Genomic DNA, 18,473 nt, shown 5'->3' with positions numbered 1-18,473 from the left:
CACTTACGGCTAATCTGTTGTTAAACTGCGCCAATTGATCGATCTGAAGAGATGATCTCTATCACCACAAATGTATGAGTTAAATTTCAGTGTATGTGGCCTGCAGGATGCGGATAAATCCTGACTTATTTTGCCCAATATTTCTGCCAAAATCTTTGTCAAACAGACAACAATTTCTTTGGCCTGTTTGTAACGGTGACATGAATCGTGTTGTTAAACTAGAGTGCTTTATTGAAACCGAATTGAAAGTGGTTTGGGTTTGAGTTAATGGCACGTGTACAACAGCAGATCAGTGTTAAGTGAATTATTCTGACCATTCTGGGGGTGTGGCTCTTTACATTTGTCCCATGGGATTGGACGCCTCGCCCATGCCATGGTGGGGACCGGCCAATGAGAGAGAAGGACCGTCCGACGACACTTTCTCCTCTTCTCGTCTCTTCAAACACGCCGCTTTAGGATTGAGGTTCCTCTCTCGGAATGTGAAACACACACGACTGAAGTTAATCTCTTTACTGATTATACAAAACTGTTACGATTAATAAAGGTGACATACTGAACAAAATCATATGATACAGCACCATCCAGAGGAGGAAAAGTGTCATGACAGTAAATCTCATCACATAAAAATGAAAATTCTGTCATCATTTACTCAACCTTAAGTTCTTCCAAACTTGAATCAATTATTTTCTTCTGATAAACACAAATGAAGATAATTTAAAGAATGTTTGTGACAAAGCAGATCTGGGGCACCATTGACTTCCATTGTAGGAAACAAAATACAATGGAAGTGAATGGTGCCCCAGATCAGATTATTTTCAAATGATCTTAATTTGTGTTCAGCAAAACAAAAACTTATACAGGTTTGGTCTTGAGGATGAGAAAATGATGACAATTTTTATTTTTGGTAAACTTCAAGGCTTAAATTACACTAGTCTACAGTTTTTGGGAAATGATCGACCTCTGATATAAACTATAGTTCATTCTTTTTGATTAGATGAATTAGAAAACAGATTTTTACAATAAAAATTTATACTTATTTACACAAAATATATTTGCCTGGTGTCTGATGATCATGATGCCTTGTAACTTCTCCACAAAGTACGGCAGAACAGTGAAAATGATACCATATGAAAGTTTATACTTTTATCTTCAGTTTGAGACTAAAGATTATTGTTAACTGTAATTTAGTGGTGTAACAATTTGTCTTGGCCAGATTTGTCTTGTGATATTTTCCCTCAGAAACAATTAGTAATTTTTCTTGAAAAAAGCATGAAAATGTTACATAAAAAACTAATAAATGAATGAAAAGCTTTTTTGGTATTAATAAAAATAAAAATGTATAATGATCGGTGTGGCACCATTCTTGTTGCTATTTCACATTTTGCAGAAAATTTATGGAGCATAATCACACAAAATTAATTATTTTGATGAAAATTACTTCATTTTCCTTTATTCCTGCTTTCTCCTTATGTTATTGTTTGCTATATCTCACTGCATATAATATATTATATACTGCCTACTATTGAAAAGCATCAGGACAGCACTGTGTGTCCGGCTGATACTGACCTCGGACCTGTTGCTCCAGGCTGAGAATGACAGCGACGGCCTGATGCAGTATGAGAAGTTTGGTCTGTGGTTTGTCGCTCTTCAGGTGAAGTTGCACCATGCGTCCGAGCTCTTTAAACGCCTCGTTGATATCACGCACACGCAGACGCTCACGAGCGTTATTCGCCATCCTCCGCTCCTTCTCTCGCTCCAGTTTCTGCTCCGGAGTCAAATCCTCGTCGTCATTGTTACTGTGGGACCAAGTTTGTGTGTAAAAGATAAAACAGAGTAAATACAGACAGCTACTTTCCAAACTAAATTTTAGTTTATTTTAGTGACTATATCGGTCACAGACTTAAAGTTGCTAAAGATGTATTTTACTTAAAGGAGAATTAAGAATAAAGATACAGTAGGGTTATATAATATCAGACATAACAAAATGAATTTAAGACTTCTTGCAGTTGATCTTACGTTCACAGTAAATTGTTTGATTTAGTGATTCTCCACAATTTAAAGAAACAACAATAAAATATTCAATAAACAATAAATCTACACATCACAAAGATTTTCTCTTGAAATTTAAAATCAAATCAGTCGAATTTGTCATTCCAGGCGAAAAGCTATAAACCCTGCCAGAGGTGTTTATCCCGGAACTGTATGGGAATATTTGAATGAATTTGGGATCAGGACAGACCCTACTCTCTCATGTATGAGAAACAGCTAAAATCCGGCCCAAAACCAGAGGAGATACAGTATAACACAATTTTAAATAAGTGTGTCTGTATACAGTTTAAGATGTTTTCATTTTTTTTTACAACACTTATGACATTTAGTTTCTGTGTGTGCAGGTCTTTATAAACTAATTGAATTGATAATAATTTAATAATGTGTGTGTGTGTTTTTTTGTCATCTCAGTGTTTAGCTGTCTCTCAGTCCACATGTCACTTCATCAAAGTCCAGAAGGGCGTTTGAATGAAGCGACGCTCACAATACAGTTACCTAGATCTTGACCTCTCTAATGATTTAAGATCCTTGCTGTCCAAGTCTTCTTTCTTCGAGTCCATAGATTTGCTGTCCTGAAGATTCTCGTCTCCTTCATCTTCTGATTTAATCTCTGAACTCACAGATGAAGTGCTGTGACCCTGAAGACCTCCAGAGAGAGCTGAAGAAGAAGAGAACACACTCGCTTACAACTTTATCATGTAAAAAGTATTATGTATAGTTTTACATTGAAATGCAATTTTGTAAAAAATTGGACTGTTTATATGTTCATACATGTAGTCCAGTTTTAAGATAAGAAAATAATGTGCTAAGTTCTGCAATTCATGATGGTAGATGACGTATATAATAAAACTGTATTTCAATGTAAGATACAGTAAACTGTTTAGTGTGAATAATATATCATTCAAGTATTCAAAACCTACAGCACATTTACAGTATGAGTATTACGATTACCGTATGATGTGAATGTTTGTCAGTGTTTATGAGACAGCTGTACAGACGGGATACTTTATACAAAATAAAAGCTTTTAAGTGGAAGAAAACTCTTTCTCTCTCTTTCTATATAAAGTATGTCATGGATTTTTCATTGAGGCTTTGATGTGGTTAAGTCTGGTGAATTTTAACCGGTTTAGTAAAGGCCTGTTTCATGCACCAGCTTCACAAAATCCTTCCTATAAAACTATATTCTTTATAAAACATCTTTTCAAACTCTGCGTTCATGTAAATCTGCTCTTTCTGTACAAATACAATGTAAAAACCCTAAAAGTCATTGTGATGAAACTATACTGCATTTATACACTGTTTTCCAGTAACTTATTGTAGAGTTAATTTGATGGTATGTACTGGCAACAGTTTGTTCAAAGATAAGTGAACATTAAACATTAACAAGACTTTGTCTTTACAAAATAAAACTAAAATAACAGCCTCATGCAAAGCATTCTGGGAACCAAAATCTGAAAGAAAGAAAAAAAAACAGAAAAGGGTTGATGGGGATTTTTGGACTTTTGTTATATAAAATGACATCCTAACCCAAACCCCATCTCTTACCTCAACTTAAATATAGACAAAAACATAGAGAAACCTGTATATTAAATAACGTGCTTAAACAAATCTGAAATCTAACCCTAAACCCAATTGACAATGGTAAAAAAAACAGAAAACAAATGAGAAAACAATAAATAAAACGACACGAAACGATTCGCCATATAAGTGAATGGCAAGGACTGACGTATCATATGCACGCAAAAGCGACATTTGTCGTATCTATTGCACGATAATCACACTGCGTGTCATTAGGGCCCGAGCACCGAGGAGCAGGCCAGAATGGCCTGCACCGAAAGGTGCGAAGCCCTATTGTTTTTGCTCGGATTATTATTTTTTTTTTTTTTTTTTTTTTTTTTTTTTCAACACTTTTGGACATTTTGGGGGCCTTAACATACTCGAAAACTCTTGAAATTTGGCACAGACATCAGAGTCGTCCGTGATCGCCGAAAGCCAAAGGCTGGAACACGGGCGTGGCACGGGGGCTCTGTAGCGCCCCCTGTAATGCAAAATAAAACATTGATGCACAGATCGTGCAAACATGTACGCACATGTACGAGAGTTGGTACGCATATAGATCTCATCGACCCGAACAACTTTCGCCCTCTAACATTTAAGCTCCGCCCAACAGGAAGTCAGCTATTTTGGATTGTTTAAAAAATGCATGCGTTGAACTTTTGAATACTCCTCCTAGAGGATGCATGCGATTGACACCAAAAGTGGTGAACATGATGTCGAGACATTGGACTTGCTAAATTGCGAAGGGATTTTTGATATCTCGAACGGTTCTGCCATGGCGAGCCGACAAAGTTGTGGCGAAATCAGAGAAACAGGAAGTGTCTAATATCTAAAGCAAAAAATGTCTTATTGTAATGACACGCGGGGTGTTTGTTCGTCTGAAGATTCCGATCGCATCGATGTGCCTATTGTGAGTCTCGGGTATAGCGCCACCACCAGGCGCCAGGAAGTGTGTCAGTCACAAAGCTGGATTTTTTTGAAAGTTCCTTGCAATGTTCTTTTAAATACTCCTTCTAGGATTTTCATGCGATTGACACCAAAAGTGGTCACCATGATGCCGAGACATTGTAGATGATAAATTGCGAAGGGATTTTTGATATCTCAAACGCTGTTCCCATGGCAACGCGTCAAACTTTACTTTCATTTTAAAGGCATATTTAAGCCTTTCAGTTCCATACAGTTAACTTTTAAATACTCCTTCTAGGATTTTCATGCGATTGACACCAAAAGTGGTCACCATGATGCCGAGACATTGTAGATGATAAATTGGGAAGGGATTTTTGATATCTCAAACGCTGTTCCCATGGCAACCTGTCAAACTTTACTTTCATTTTAAAGGCATATTTAAGCCTTTCATACAGTTAACTTTTAAATACTCCTTCTAGGATTTTCATGCGATTGACACCAAAAGTGGTCAACATGATGCCGAGACATTGTAGATGATAAATTGCGAAGGGATTTTTGATATCTCAAACGCTGTTCCCATGGCAACCTGTCAAACTTTACTTTCATTTTAAAGGCATATTTAAGCCTTTCATACAGTTAACTTTTAAATACTCCTTCTAGGATTTTCATGCGATTGACACGAGAAGTGGTCAACATGATGCCGAGACATTGTAGATGATAAATTGCGAAGGGATTATGATATCTCAAACGCTGATGTCATGGCAATGCATCAAACTTTACTTTCATTTTTACACATATTTAAGGCTGACAGTTACATGCTGTGAACCTTTAAATACTCCTCGTATGGGATTCATGCGATTGACACCAGAAGTGGTCAACATGATGCCGAGACATTGTAGATGATAAATTGCAAAGGAATTTTAGACATCTCGAACGCTGTTCTCATGGCAACGCGTCAAACTTTACTTTAATTTCAGGCATGTTTAAGGCTCTTGGCGTGCTTAGTTGAACTTTAAATTTGGCACACACATCCAGAGATGTATAAAGTACTAGGGACCCAGACTTGAGTAAAAGTACAAGTGCTCTATCAAAAAAGTGAGCACACCACTTAAGTGGAAGTACTGAAGTATTAAACATGTTTTGTACTTAAGTATTGCAAGTAGTTTATTTTAAAATATACTACTCAAGTACTGAAAGTAAAAGTACAAGTATTGTGTAATGTAGTTATTAAAGAAAACAGTCAAAAGTTTGAATATAATATTGTTTATATTATTTCAAATTTTTAAGCTAAAGGACACTCACAATTGCTTTGGCTGTAGCAGGAGTACAAGGACAGGAATGTTCAGATTAATTTAACTAATATGGCAATAGAGAATTCAGAATTAATAAAATATTAGTCGATGTAATGGTAATAGGTAAAGGTACAAGATGTTTCAATGTATTTAGGTTTCCTTCTTTCGCGCACACTCGCCCTTTTTCGCGAATTCTCTCTCTCTATCGGTCTCTCTCGTGCACTTTGGTTCTCTCTTCACTTCACATTTGTCCACAACTGCGGCTCATATTTGTGAGTGAGAGGGAGGGAGGGGTCCGCTCTTCACTATCTCCTATTGGTTTAGACCACAATCTGTGTGTGTTTCTAATGTGTATCACCGCTCCGGCAGTGATAATGTAGGTTTGGAATGATTCGTAACATTTGAGTGTAACGAGTAACTATGCAGCACATAAAAAATGTATTGGAGTAAAAGTATTAAACTCATCGAAAATATGTACTGAAGTAAAAGTGGAAGTAGGAGAAAAAAATAATACTTCAGTAGAGTACAGATTCTGCCTTTTAGTACTTAAGTACAGTAGTGAAGAGGTTCTACTTCGTTACTATACATCTCTGCACACATCAGAGTTTTCGGCTGTTAAGTGTTGACAAAAAGGTCAGATAAAGGCGTGTCTCTTAAGTGGCTCACTAGTGCACCTGTTTGTCTAAAATGTGGGGTTTCTTTTACCTACAGTCCCCAAATGGCTCAGAAACAACATTAAATAGCCCACTGATATTTTACCCACTTGATGCCCTTGCCCACCGTGCATCGTTTTCTCGGACGCACCATGTAGCGGTAAAAAAACGTGCGAGGGCCCGCCATTGCTGCTTGCAGCTATATTTTTTATTTTTTAGGGCCCGAGCACCGAGGAGCAGGCCAGAATGGCCTGCACCGAAAGGTGCGAAGCCCTATTGTTTTTGCTCGGATTATTATTTTTATTATTATTATTATTTTTTTTTTTTTTATTTTTTTTTTACGTTTCGGGGCAATTTGGGGGCCTTAACATACTCAAAAACTCTTGAAATTTTGCACAGACATCAGAGTCGTCGGCCATCAGGTCCGGGCAAAGGCCGGACCACAGGCGTGGCAAGGGAGCTCTGTAGCGCCCCCTGTAATTCAAAAACAAACATTGGGGCACAGATCGGGCAAAAATGTACACACATGTACGAGAGTTGGTACACATATAGAACTCATCGACCCGAACAACTTTCGCCCTTAAACCTATTAGCTCCGCCCAACAGGAAGTCGGCCATTTTTGATTGTTTCAAAAACGCATGTGATGAACTTTTAAATACTCCTCCTAGGGGATTTATGCGATTGACACCAAACGCGGTGAACATGATGTCAAGATATTGTACTTGCTAAATTGCGAAGGGATTTTTGATATCTCGAACGGTTCTGCCATGGCGAAGCGACAAAGTCATGGCGAAATCAGAGAAACAGGAAGTGTCTAATATCTAAGGCAAAAAATGTCTTATTGTAATGATACGCAGGACGTTTGTTCGTCTGAAGATTCCGAACGCATCGATGTGCCTATTGTGAGTCTCGGGTATAGCGCCACCACCAGGTGCCAGGAAGTGTGTCAGTCACAAAGGTGGATTTTTTTGACAGTTCAATCCAATGTTCTTTTAAATACTCCTTCTAGGATTTTCATGCGATTGACACCAAAAGTGGTCAACATGATGCCGAGGCATAGTAGATGATAAATTGCGAAGGGATTTTTGATATCTCCAACGCTGTTCCCATGGCAACGCGTCAAATTTTACTTTAATTTCAGGCATGTTTAAGGCTCTTGGCGTGCTTAGATTAACCTAAAACTTGGCACACACATCAGAGTTGTTGACTGTTAAGTGTGCACAAAAAGGTCAGACACAGGCGTGTCTCTTAAGTGGCTCACCAGCGCCCCCGTTTGTCTAAAATGTGGGGTTTCTTTTACCTACAGTCCCCAAATGGGTCAATAACAACATGAAATAGCCCACTGATATTTACCCACTTGATGCACTTGCTCACCGTGCATCGTTTTCTCGGAGGCATCGTATAGCGGTAAAATAACGTGCGAGGGCCCGCCATCGCTGCTTGCAGCTATATTTAGGGCCCGAGCACCGAGGAGCAGGCCAGAATGGCCTGCACCGAAAGGTGCGAAGCCCTATTGTTTTTGCTCAAATTTATTATTATTTTTTTTTTTTTTTTATTTTTATTTTTTTTAACACTTTTGGGGATTTTGGGTGCCTTAACATACTCGAAAACTCTTGAAATTTGGCACAGATGTCAGAGTCGTCCGTCATTGCAGAAAACCAAAGGCTGGACAACGGGCGTGGCACAGGGGCTCTGTAGCGCCCCCTGTAATGCAGAAGAAACCATTGATGCACAGATCGGGCAAAAATTTACGCACATGTACGAGAATTGGTACGCTTATAGATCTCATCAACCCGAACAACTTTCGCCCTCTAACATTTAAGCTCCGCCCAACAGGAAGTCGGCTATTTTGCATCGTTTAAAAAATGCATGCAGTGAACTTTTAAATACTCCTCCTAGGGGATTCATGCGAATGACACCAAACGTGGTGATCATGATGTCGAGACATTGTACTTGCTAAATTGCGAAGGGATTTTTGATATCTCGAAAGGTCCTGCCATGGCGAGGCGACAAAGTTGTGGCGAAATCAGAGAAACAGGAAGTGTCTTATATCTAAGGCAAAAAAATTCTTATTGTTATGCCAAGCGGGGCGTTTGTTCGTCTGAAGATTCCGATCGCATCGATGTGTCTATTGTGAGTCTCAGGTATAGCGCCACCACCAGGCGCCAGGAAGTGTGTCAGTCATGAACTTTTAAATACTTCTCCTAGGGAATTCATACAATTGACACCAAACGTGGTGAACATGATGCTGAGACATTGGACTTGCTAAATTGCGAAGGGATTTTTGATATCTCGAACGGTGTTGTAATGGCAAGGCGACAAATTTATGGCGAATTCAGAGAAACAGGAAGTGTCTAATATCTAAAGCAAAAAATGTCTTATTGGGATGAAACGCAGTGTGTATGTTCGGCCAAGGATTCCGATCGCATCAATGTGCCTATTGTGAGTCTCGGGTATAGCGCCACCAACAGGCACCAAGAAGTGTGGCAGTCACTAAAGGTGGATTTTTTGACAGTTCCATGCAATGTTCTTTTAAATACTCCTCCTAGGATTTTCATGCAATTGACACCAAAAGTAGTCAACATGATGCTGAGGCATTGTAGATGATAAATTGCGAAGGGATTTTTGATATCTCGAATGCTGCTCCCATGGCAACACGTCAAACTTTACTTTCATTTTCAGGGATATTTAAGCACTTGGCATGCACTTTGGGTGCCTTAACATGCTCGAAAACACCGGGAATTTGGCACAGACCTCAAAGTCGTCGGCCATTACGACCGGGCAAACGCTGGAACACGGGTGTGGCAGTAGGGCTCTGTAGCGCCCCCTGTAATGCAAAAAAAATATTGGTGCACAAATCGGGCAAACATGTACGCACATGTACGAAAGTTGGTACGTATATAGATCTCATCAACCCGAACAACTTTCACAATCAAACCTATTAGCTCCGCCACACAGGAAGTCGGCCATTTTGGATGGTTTCAAAAATGCATACGGTGAACTTTTGAATACTCCTTCTAGGGGATTCATGGGATTGACACCAAACGTGGTGATCATGATGTCGAGACATTGTACTTGCTAAATTGCGAAGGGATTTTTGATATCTCGAACGGTTCTGCCATGGCGAGGCGACAAATTCATGGCGAAATCAGAGAAACAGGAAGTGTCTAATATCTAAGGTAAAAAATGTCTTTTTATGATGACACACGGGGTGTTTGTTCGTCTGAAGATTCTGATCGCATCGATGTGCCTATTGTGAGTCTCGGGTATAGCGCCACCACCAGGCGCCAGGAAGTGTTGCAGTCACAAAGGTTGATTTTTTTGACAGTTCCATGTGATGTTCTTTTAAATACTTCTCCTAGAATGTTTATGTGATTGACACGAAAAGTGGTCAACATGATGCTGAGACATTGTAGATGCTAAATTGCGAAGGAATTTTTGACATCTCGAACGCTGTTGCCATGGCAACGCTTCAAACTTTACTTTAATTTCAGGCATGTTTAAGGCTCTTTGCATGCTTAGATTAACTTTAAATTTGGCACACACATGAGAGTTGTCGGCTGTTAAGTGTTGACAAAAAGATCAGATAAAGGCGTGTCTATTTAGTGGCTCACTAGCGCCCCCGTTTGTCTAAAATGTGGGGTTTCTTTTACCTACAGTACCCAAATTGGTCAGTAGCAACATGAAATAGTCCACTGATATTTACCCACTTGATGCACGTGCCCACTTTGCGTCGTTTTCTCGGAGGCACCGTGTAGCGGTAAAAAAACGTGCGAGGGCCCGCCATTGCTGCTTGCAGCTATATTTTTTTTATTAGGGCCCGAGCACCGAGGAGCAGGCCAGAATGGCCTGCACCGAAAGGTGCGAAGCCCTATTGTTTTTGCTCGAATTTATTATTTTTTTTTTTTTTATTTTTTTTATTTTTTTCAACACTTGTGCTAATTTGGGAGCCTTAACATACTCGAAAAGTCTTGAAATTTGGCACACACGTCAGAGTCGCGTGCCACTAGGCTCATGCAAAGGCTGGAATACGGGCGTGGCAAGGGAGCTCTGTAGCGCCCCCTGTAATTCAAAAACAAACATTGGGGCACAGATCGGGCAAAAATGTACGCACATGTACGAGAGTTGGTACACATATAGATCTCATCGACCCGAACAACTTTCGCCCTCTAACATTTAAGCTCCGCCCAACAGGAAGTCGGCTATTTCGGATTGTTTAAAAAATGCATGCGGTGAACTTTTGAATACTCCTTCTAGGGGATTCATGGGATTGACACCAAATGTGGTGATCATGATGTCGAGACATTGTACTTGCTAAATTGCGAAGGGATTTTTGATATCTCGAACGGTTCTGTCATGGCGAAGCGACAAAGTCATGGCGAAATCAGAGAAACAGGAAGTGTCTAATATCTAAGGCAAAAAATGTCTTATTGTGATGACACGCGGGGTGTTTGTTCGTCTGAAGATTCCGATCGCATCAATGTGCCTATTGTGAGTCTCGGGTATAGCGCCACCACCAGGCGCCAGGAAGTGTGTCAGTCACAAAGGTGGATTTTTTTGACAGTTCCATCCGATGTTCTTTTAAATACTCCTTCTAGGATATTCATTCGATTGACACCAAAAGTGGTCAACATGATGCTGAGACATTGTAGATGATAAATTGCGAAGGGATTTTTGATATCTCGAATGCTGTTCCCATGGCAACGTGTCAAACTTTACTTTCATTTTAAAGGCATATTGAAGCCTTTCAGTTCCATGCAGTGAACTTTTAAATACTCCTTCTAGGATATTCATTCGATTGACACCAGAAGTGTTCAAAATGATGCTGAGACATTGGAGATGCTAAATTGCGAAGGAATTTTTGACATCTCGAACGCTGTTCCCATGGCAACGCGTCAAACTTTACTTTTATTTAAGGCTTTTTTAAGGCTCTTGGCGTGTTTGAATTAACTTTAAATTTGGCACACACATCAGAGTTGTTGGCAGTTAAGTGTTGACAAAAAGGTCAGATAAAGGCGTGTCTATTTAGTGGCTGACTAGCCCCCCCCCCCCCCGTTTGTCTAAAATGTGGGGTTTCTTTTACCTACAGTCCCCAAATGGGTCAGTAACAACATTAAATAGCCCACTGATATTTACCCACTTGAGGCCCTTGCCCACCGTGCATCGTTTTCTCGGACGCACCGTGTAGCGGAAAAATAACGTGCGAGGGCCCGCCATTGCTGCTTGCAGCTATATTTATTTTTATTTTTTTTAACACTTTTGGACTTTTTGGGGGCCTTAACATACTCGAAAACTTTTGAAATTTGGCACAGACGTCAGAGTCGTCCGTCATCGCAGAAATCCAAAGGCTGGAACACGGGCGTGGCACGGGGGCTCTGTAGCGCCCCCTGTAATGCAAAAAAAAACATTGATGCACAGATCGTGCAAATATGTACGCACATGTACGAGAGTTGGTACGCATATAGATCTCATCGACTTGAACAACTTTCGCCCTCTAACATTTAAGCTCCGCCCAACAGGAAGTCAGCTATTTTGGATTGTTTAAAAAATGCATGCGTTGAACTTTTGAATACTCCTCCTAGAGGATGCATGCGATTGACACCAAAAGTGGTGAACATGATGTCGAGACATTGGACTTGCTAAATTGCGAAGGGATTTTTGATATCTCGAACGGTTCTGCCATGGCGAGCCGACAAAGTTGTGGCGAAATCAGAGAAACAGGAAGTGTCTAATATCTAAGGCAAAAAATGTCTTATTGTAATGACACGCGGGGTGTTTGTTCGTCTGAAGATTCCGATCGCATCGATGTGCCTATTGTGACTCCCGGGTATAGCGCCACCAGCAGGGGCCAGGAAGTGTGTCAGTCACAAAGCTGGATTTTTTTGAAAGTTCCATGCAATGTTTTTTTAAATACTCCTCCTAGGATTTTCATGCGATTGACACCAAAAGTGGTCACCATGATGCCGAGACATTGTAGATGATAAATTGCGAAGGGATTTTTGATATCTCAAACGCTGTTCCCATGGCAACGCGTCAAACTTTACTTTCATTTTAAAGGCATATTTAAGCCTTTCAGTTCCATACAGTTAACTTTTAAATACTCCTTCTAGGATTTTCATGCGATTGACACCAAAAGTGGTCACCATGATGCCGAGACATTGTAGATGATAAATTGGGAAGGGATTTTTGATATCTCAAACGCTGTTCCCATGGCAACCTGTCAAACTTTACTTTCATTTTAAAGGCATATTTAAGCCTTTCAGTTGCATACAGTTAACTTTTAAATACTCCTTCTAGGATTTTCATGCGATTTACACGAGAAGTGGTCAACATGATGCCGAGACATTGTAGATGATAAATTGCGAAGGGATTTTTGTTATCTCAAACGCTGTTCCCATGGCAACCTGTCAAACTTTACTTTCATTTTAAAGGCATATTTAAGCCTTTCAGTTGCATACAGTTAACTTTTAAATACTCCTTCTAGGATTTTCATGCGATTTACACGAGAAGTGGTCAACATGATGCCGAGACATTGTAGATGATAAATTGGGAAGGGATTTTTGACATCTCGAACCCTGTTGCCATGGCAATGCATCAAAATTTACTTTCATTTTTACACATATTTAAGGCTGACTGTTACATGCTGTGAACCTTTAAATACTCCTCGTATGGGATTCATGCGATTTGACACCAGAAGTGGTCAACATGATGCCATGACATTGTAGATGATAAATTGCGAAGGAATTTTTGACATCTCGAACGCCGTTCCCATGGCAACGCATCAAACTTTACTTTAATTTCAGGCATGTTTAAGGCTCTTGGCGTGCTTAGTTGAACTTTAAATTTGGCACACACATCAGAGATTTCAGCTGTTAAGTGTTGACAAAAAGGTCAGACATAGGTGGTCTCTTAAGTGGCTCACTAGTGCCCCTGTTTGTCTAAAATGTGGGGTTTATTTTGCCTACAGTCCCCAAATGGCTCAGAAACAACATTAAATAGCCCACTGATATTTTACCCACTTGATGCCCTTGCCCACCGTGCATTGTTTCTCGGACGCACCGTGTAGCGGTAAAAAAACGTGCGAGGGCCCGCCATCGCTGCTTGCAGCTATATTTTTTAATTTTTTTTATCTTGATGAGAATGGGTAGGGCATACACTTTCTTAGTATTTTTGTCTTGTTTTCAGTACAAATATCTAAATTCTTAAATCAAAATGCATTTTCTTGATGAGCAAAATAAGTCTAGTTTTTAGACAAAAAATATCATCTTTAAGGGAATTTGTGCCCAAAACAAGCCAAAAAATTGTGTAAAAAATAAGTTAACTTTTTTAAACACTTAATTCAAGAACATTCCAGTAATATTTCTTTCTTACCCCATTAGCAGATTTCTTTGCTTGTTTTAAGCACAAATTCATGTAAATTTTATATTTTTTGTCTAAAAACTAGATTTATTTTCTCAGGTCATTTTGTTCATCAAGGAAATACATCTTGATTTAAGAATTTTTAGATTAGTTTTTTTTGCAGTGTATGATTTTGCTTTACAACAATACTACTTTATTCCCTTTATTACTGATATTACTATTCTACTGTAAATGTCTATAAGCATGGTTTTACTATAGTACACATAAAAACTCACAATATTACTGTGGTCATTTTTATAGCAGAAAAACCATTCTGAATGAGTTCCTCCAGGATTTAATGCACAAATAATGATTTCTGATTCACAGTTGTGTTATTTATAATCTTCTTTGTCATATTTTATAGCGTTCAGCACCTCATTAACTGTTTGGCTGGGATTTTCTGAGAGAAAACAGCTTGCCAAGATCTCTGTTAGGAGTGCAAAGCGTTCAGCTTCACTTCCAAGGTCAGATACAATTTCCTACTACATATTCACATGTGAAATACGGCGTATGGTTTAACACTCCTAACTGTTTACACATTAGACCGGGATCGGTCGGACTGCCGCGTTATGACTCATAAACGGAAAAAACGATGAATTCATAACAGAAATCCTACTTTCCTGAAAACTATATTGAGTGATAATGTGCTGTTAACTAGTAAGTGCTGTTTGTCTGAATAAAACATTAGATTTTTAATAACTTTATACTAGAGACATACATGGAGACATTTGAACTCAACTCAATATTGCTGAAGCACAGAACTCTGTATTTAATATAAAATCTACTAAATGACATCTTAATTATTTCTGACTGCTGAAGAATTTCCTGATATTTCCTGGTTTTCCTAAACAATAGGGATGTTGTAATGCTGTTTGTACATCTGTGCTGTGTGTGGAGTCTCTAAAATGGCGGATAGCGGTGGGGGGGGGTTTGTTGGCATCATGCCTGATCTGTGCCAACATTATGCCAGCCTGCAGTATGTGTGCACGCTTTTGTGTCTGTGCATTTGTGCGTGTGTGTGTGTGTGTGTGCATTTGTGTGTGCATGCTTGTGTGTGTGTACTTGTGCAAGTGTGTGTGTGTGTGCATTTGTGGGTCTGTGTGTGTATGCGCGCTTGTAAGTGTGTGCACTTGTGTGTGTGTGTGTGCACTTGTGCAATTGTGTGTGTGCATTTGTGTGTGCATGCTTGTGTACTTGTGTGTGCATGCTTGTGTACTTGTGCAAGTGTGTGTGTGTGTGTGTGTGTGTGTGTTTGTGTGTGTGTGCATTTTTGGGTCTGTGTGTGTGCGTTTGAATATGTGTGAACTTGTGTGTGTGTGTACTTGTGCAATTGTGTGTGTACGCACATTTGTGTGGGCATGCTTGTATGTTGTGTGCATGTGTGTGTGCATTTGTGGGTCTCTGTATGTGTACTTGTGTGTGCATGCTTGTGTACTTGTGCGTGCATGCTTGTGCAAGTGTGTGTGTGTGTGTGTGTGTGTGTGTGTGTGTGTGTGTGTGCATTTTTGGGTCTGTGTGTGCGCGTTTGAATGTGTGTGCACTTGTGTGTGTGTGTACTTGTGCAATTGTGTGTGTACGCACATTTGTGTGTGCATGCTTGTATGTATGAACTTGTGCATGTGTGTGTGCATTTGTGGGTCTCTGTGTGTGTGCGCGCTTGGGTTTGTGTACTTGTGCATGATTGTGTGTATGTACTTGTGCAAGTTTATGTGTGCATTTGATTGTCTGTATGTGGGTGCGTGCATGCTTTTGTGTGTGTGCATTTGTGTCTGTCTGTGTGTGCATGCTTGTATGTATGTTCTTGTGCAAGTGTGTGTGTGTGCATTTGTTTGTCTGTGTGTGCGTGCATGCTTTTGTGTGTCTGCGTCTGTGTGTGTGGTTGTGGGAGTGTGTGTTTGTGTGTGTCTGTGCACTCACCCCTGTATGGGTCAGACTGGCTGAGGTCAGGGGATGTGGCTGACTGCACAGGAAGTTGTGGTACTGGAACTTGACTGGACCCAACAGAGTGAGCGCTCCTCAAACCGACACCATCCTCACGATGGGAACCCACCTGAGAGAGAGAGAGAGAGACAGAGAGAGAGAGAGAGAGAGAGAGAGAGAGAGAGGGAGAGAGAAAGACTTAAAATGTGTATTCACAATCATGTTAAACAGACATCAATAGCTAGAATGGCCATGAGTTTTTGCACACAAAGCATTCAGCATTCATTCTGCTTTGCCACAGATGAGCAACAGAGGGCGCTGGTCACCTTCACAAAACATCAAGACTCCACCATTTTACTGCACCTCTCTCTCTCTCTCTCTCTCTTTATGTTTGAAATACTTCTACACTACTCTATTTCTACTGTATGTAAACTTCAAACTAGAGGATGCTTAAATACCAAATGCAATGCACTCAATATTAAGTTGAATATAAAAATATGAAACATATAAAACACCTATTTATGTTTCAGATGATATCTGGACATCACTCACTGATTTTAACATGTAATGTTAATATTTATCATTGCAGTCTGATTAAAATAACATTAAAAACAACTAAATATTTTTTAGAATAAAATAAAATCCCCCTTAACATATGCACCATCCTGTCATTTAAAAAAGTTATTTTAAACTTCATTATGCAAGAATAAACATTTATGCATTAGTGCAATGACCTCTCCACATTGCATTTCAGTGTGCAAAATTTATCAGACAAATCCATAAAATAACAGTAAATTACTTTATTGAAAAATATATAAATATGATGAATAATGTTATTTTTCCAGAAGGAGAAGGTGAGATCAAGACTGTAAATGTAAGTTGAATGGAGTGCATTGCATTGTGGGATACCGAATCTCATGCCGTGTGCTCTGTTGTATATCTCACATTTTGGCAAATGGGAGTATTGAATGGATGCATATATCAGAAATAATGTGAGCCGTACAAAGCCAAAATATCTCCTCTCTGTCTCTGCTGGTGAAATTGCTGTGAATTTATTCAGGCAGGTAAAATCTAAAGTAATGTCCCACGATGCTGAGCGTAGAGAGAGAGAGAGAGTTTGATCCATCTGGCTGTCGTCACATTCGCCAACACAACTGACAATTATCTTAATGCCCATATGCTTAATTGTGGGCTCCCTAATTCCCTGGATAATACACACATCCAGCAGGAATTGAGATTTGGCACAAGTCTCCATCTTTTCCAGTCTCTCTCCCTCTCTGTTTTTGTTTTAAGGACACAATCTGAAGCCCTGAGCTCTCGCTGTAATTCTGGTTAATCCGTTGACAGGGTGGCGATGGGACGCTATTGTCTCCTGGTGGCTCCGTGCAAATATCAGAAAATGTCGCGGATAGACGGAGGGATACAGGGAGACGGAGAGCGGCTCGGAGCTTGTGTTCTTTCTAATCTTTCATCATTATGCGGCCCGAATGCAGAACGGCTCCTGGCCGCGTCTGCCGTACGTATTTAATAAAGGTTTTATATTTAAAAACGAAAGTAAATTAGGACCCCGATGAGGTCTCTTCTGTGAGGTGATGATACCCCAGAGCGCCTGTCATACGTGCCACTGTTAATCTCCAAGAGAAATCCAGAAGAAAGAAAAGACGAGAGGCTCACAGGTGATTCATTTCATTTCTTACTCAAACCACAGAAAAATCACAAAGAAATTTTGTCAATGTCAAGAGTCACGGTGAAAGTATGTGATGCAAATATCAATGCAAACAAACACTGCTAGAGTTTCTAGATCAACTCAATATGATTTTTATAAATTGAGTTAACAAAGATGTCCATCCACAAAACTGTAAAAACTGCAGCATGAAGTTAAAACAACTTGGTTTTACAAGTCAATTCAACCTACTATTTTAAGTTTTCCCTTAAAAAAGTTAATATAACGTATAAAACAATTTGAATTTGTTAAGTTACAGTAACATAAAAATATATGTTCACTGTAAAAAAAAAATCTATAGAAATTACAGTGTTATTTGCAGCTGGTTGCCAGTAACTTACAGTACATTTAAATTGATGTTATTTAGTGACAACATTTTGTTCAAAGTTAAATAAACATTAAACATTTACAAGTCTTTGTCTTTACAGAAGATTAAACAAAAAAAATTAAGGTAGCAATGACTTGAGCTGAGATAGGATAGATATTACAAATGTGTAAAAAAATATACTGTAGTGACGCTTTGTGTTTGTCAAATATTATTAGATGATGTCTATACAAAGTGTTTTACTTTACACTGTAAAAAATGCATAATTTTTGTCAAATCAACCCTGTAAAAAAATCCATAGAAATGACAGTTTTACTGCAGCTGTTTTCCAGTAAATTACCGTAGATTTAAATTTATGTTATTTACTGGCAAGAGTTTGTTCAAAGTAAAATAAATTTTAAATATTAACAAGTCTTTATCTTTACAGAATAAAACGATACAATAACAGCATCAAGCAAAGCATTCTGGGAAACAAAATCTGAAGTAAAAAACAGAAAAAGTTGATGATGGTTTCTGGTTCCCAGAATGCTTTGCATGAGGCTGTTATTGTATAGTTTTATTCTGTAAAGATAAAGACTTGTTAATATTTAAAATGTATTTAACTTTAACCAAACTGTTGCCAGTAAATAACATACATTTAAATCTACGG

The 18,473-nt window shown here is 39.1% G+C and overlaps 1 protein-coding gene across 20 annotated transcripts in view; it reads right to left on the bottom strand.

Annotated features, from left to right (window-relative positions):
- The window catches only part of tcf4 (transcription factor 4), a 237,237-nt gene that overhangs the window by 5,322 nt on the left and 213,442 nt on the right, over window positions 1–18,473 (bottom strand). For 9 of the 20 annotated variants that reach the window (XM_055179350.2, XM_055179344.2, XM_055179343.2 and 6 more), the window contains 4 exons: window positions 15,774–15,906; window positions 2,545–2,707; window positions 1,567–1,796; window positions 339–471 (listed from right to left, as the gene is read on the bottom strand). In XM_055179350.2, the coding sequence (XP_055035325.2) occupies window positions 339–471; window positions 1,567–1,796; window positions 2,545–2,707; window positions 15,774–15,906 (659 nt within the window). Of the gene's footprint in view, window positions 1–314; window positions 472–1,566; window positions 1,797–2,544; window positions 2,708–15,773; window positions 15,907–18,473 lie in introns of all 20 variants that reach the window. The other 11 variants (XM_073871628.1, XM_055179353.2, XM_055179355.2 and 8 more) reach the window with 3 other exon arrangements.

The sequence above is a fragment of the Misgurnus anguillicaudatus genome, chromosome 9, assembly GCF_027580225.2.
Source record: "Misgurnus anguillicaudatus chromosome 9, ASM2758022v2, whole genome shotgun sequence".
NCBI classification, from domain to species: Eukaryota; Metazoa; Chordata; class Actinopteri; order Cypriniformes; family Cobitidae; genus Misgurnus; species Misgurnus anguillicaudatus.
This window is presented reverse-complemented; position numbering and strand designations above follow the sequence as displayed.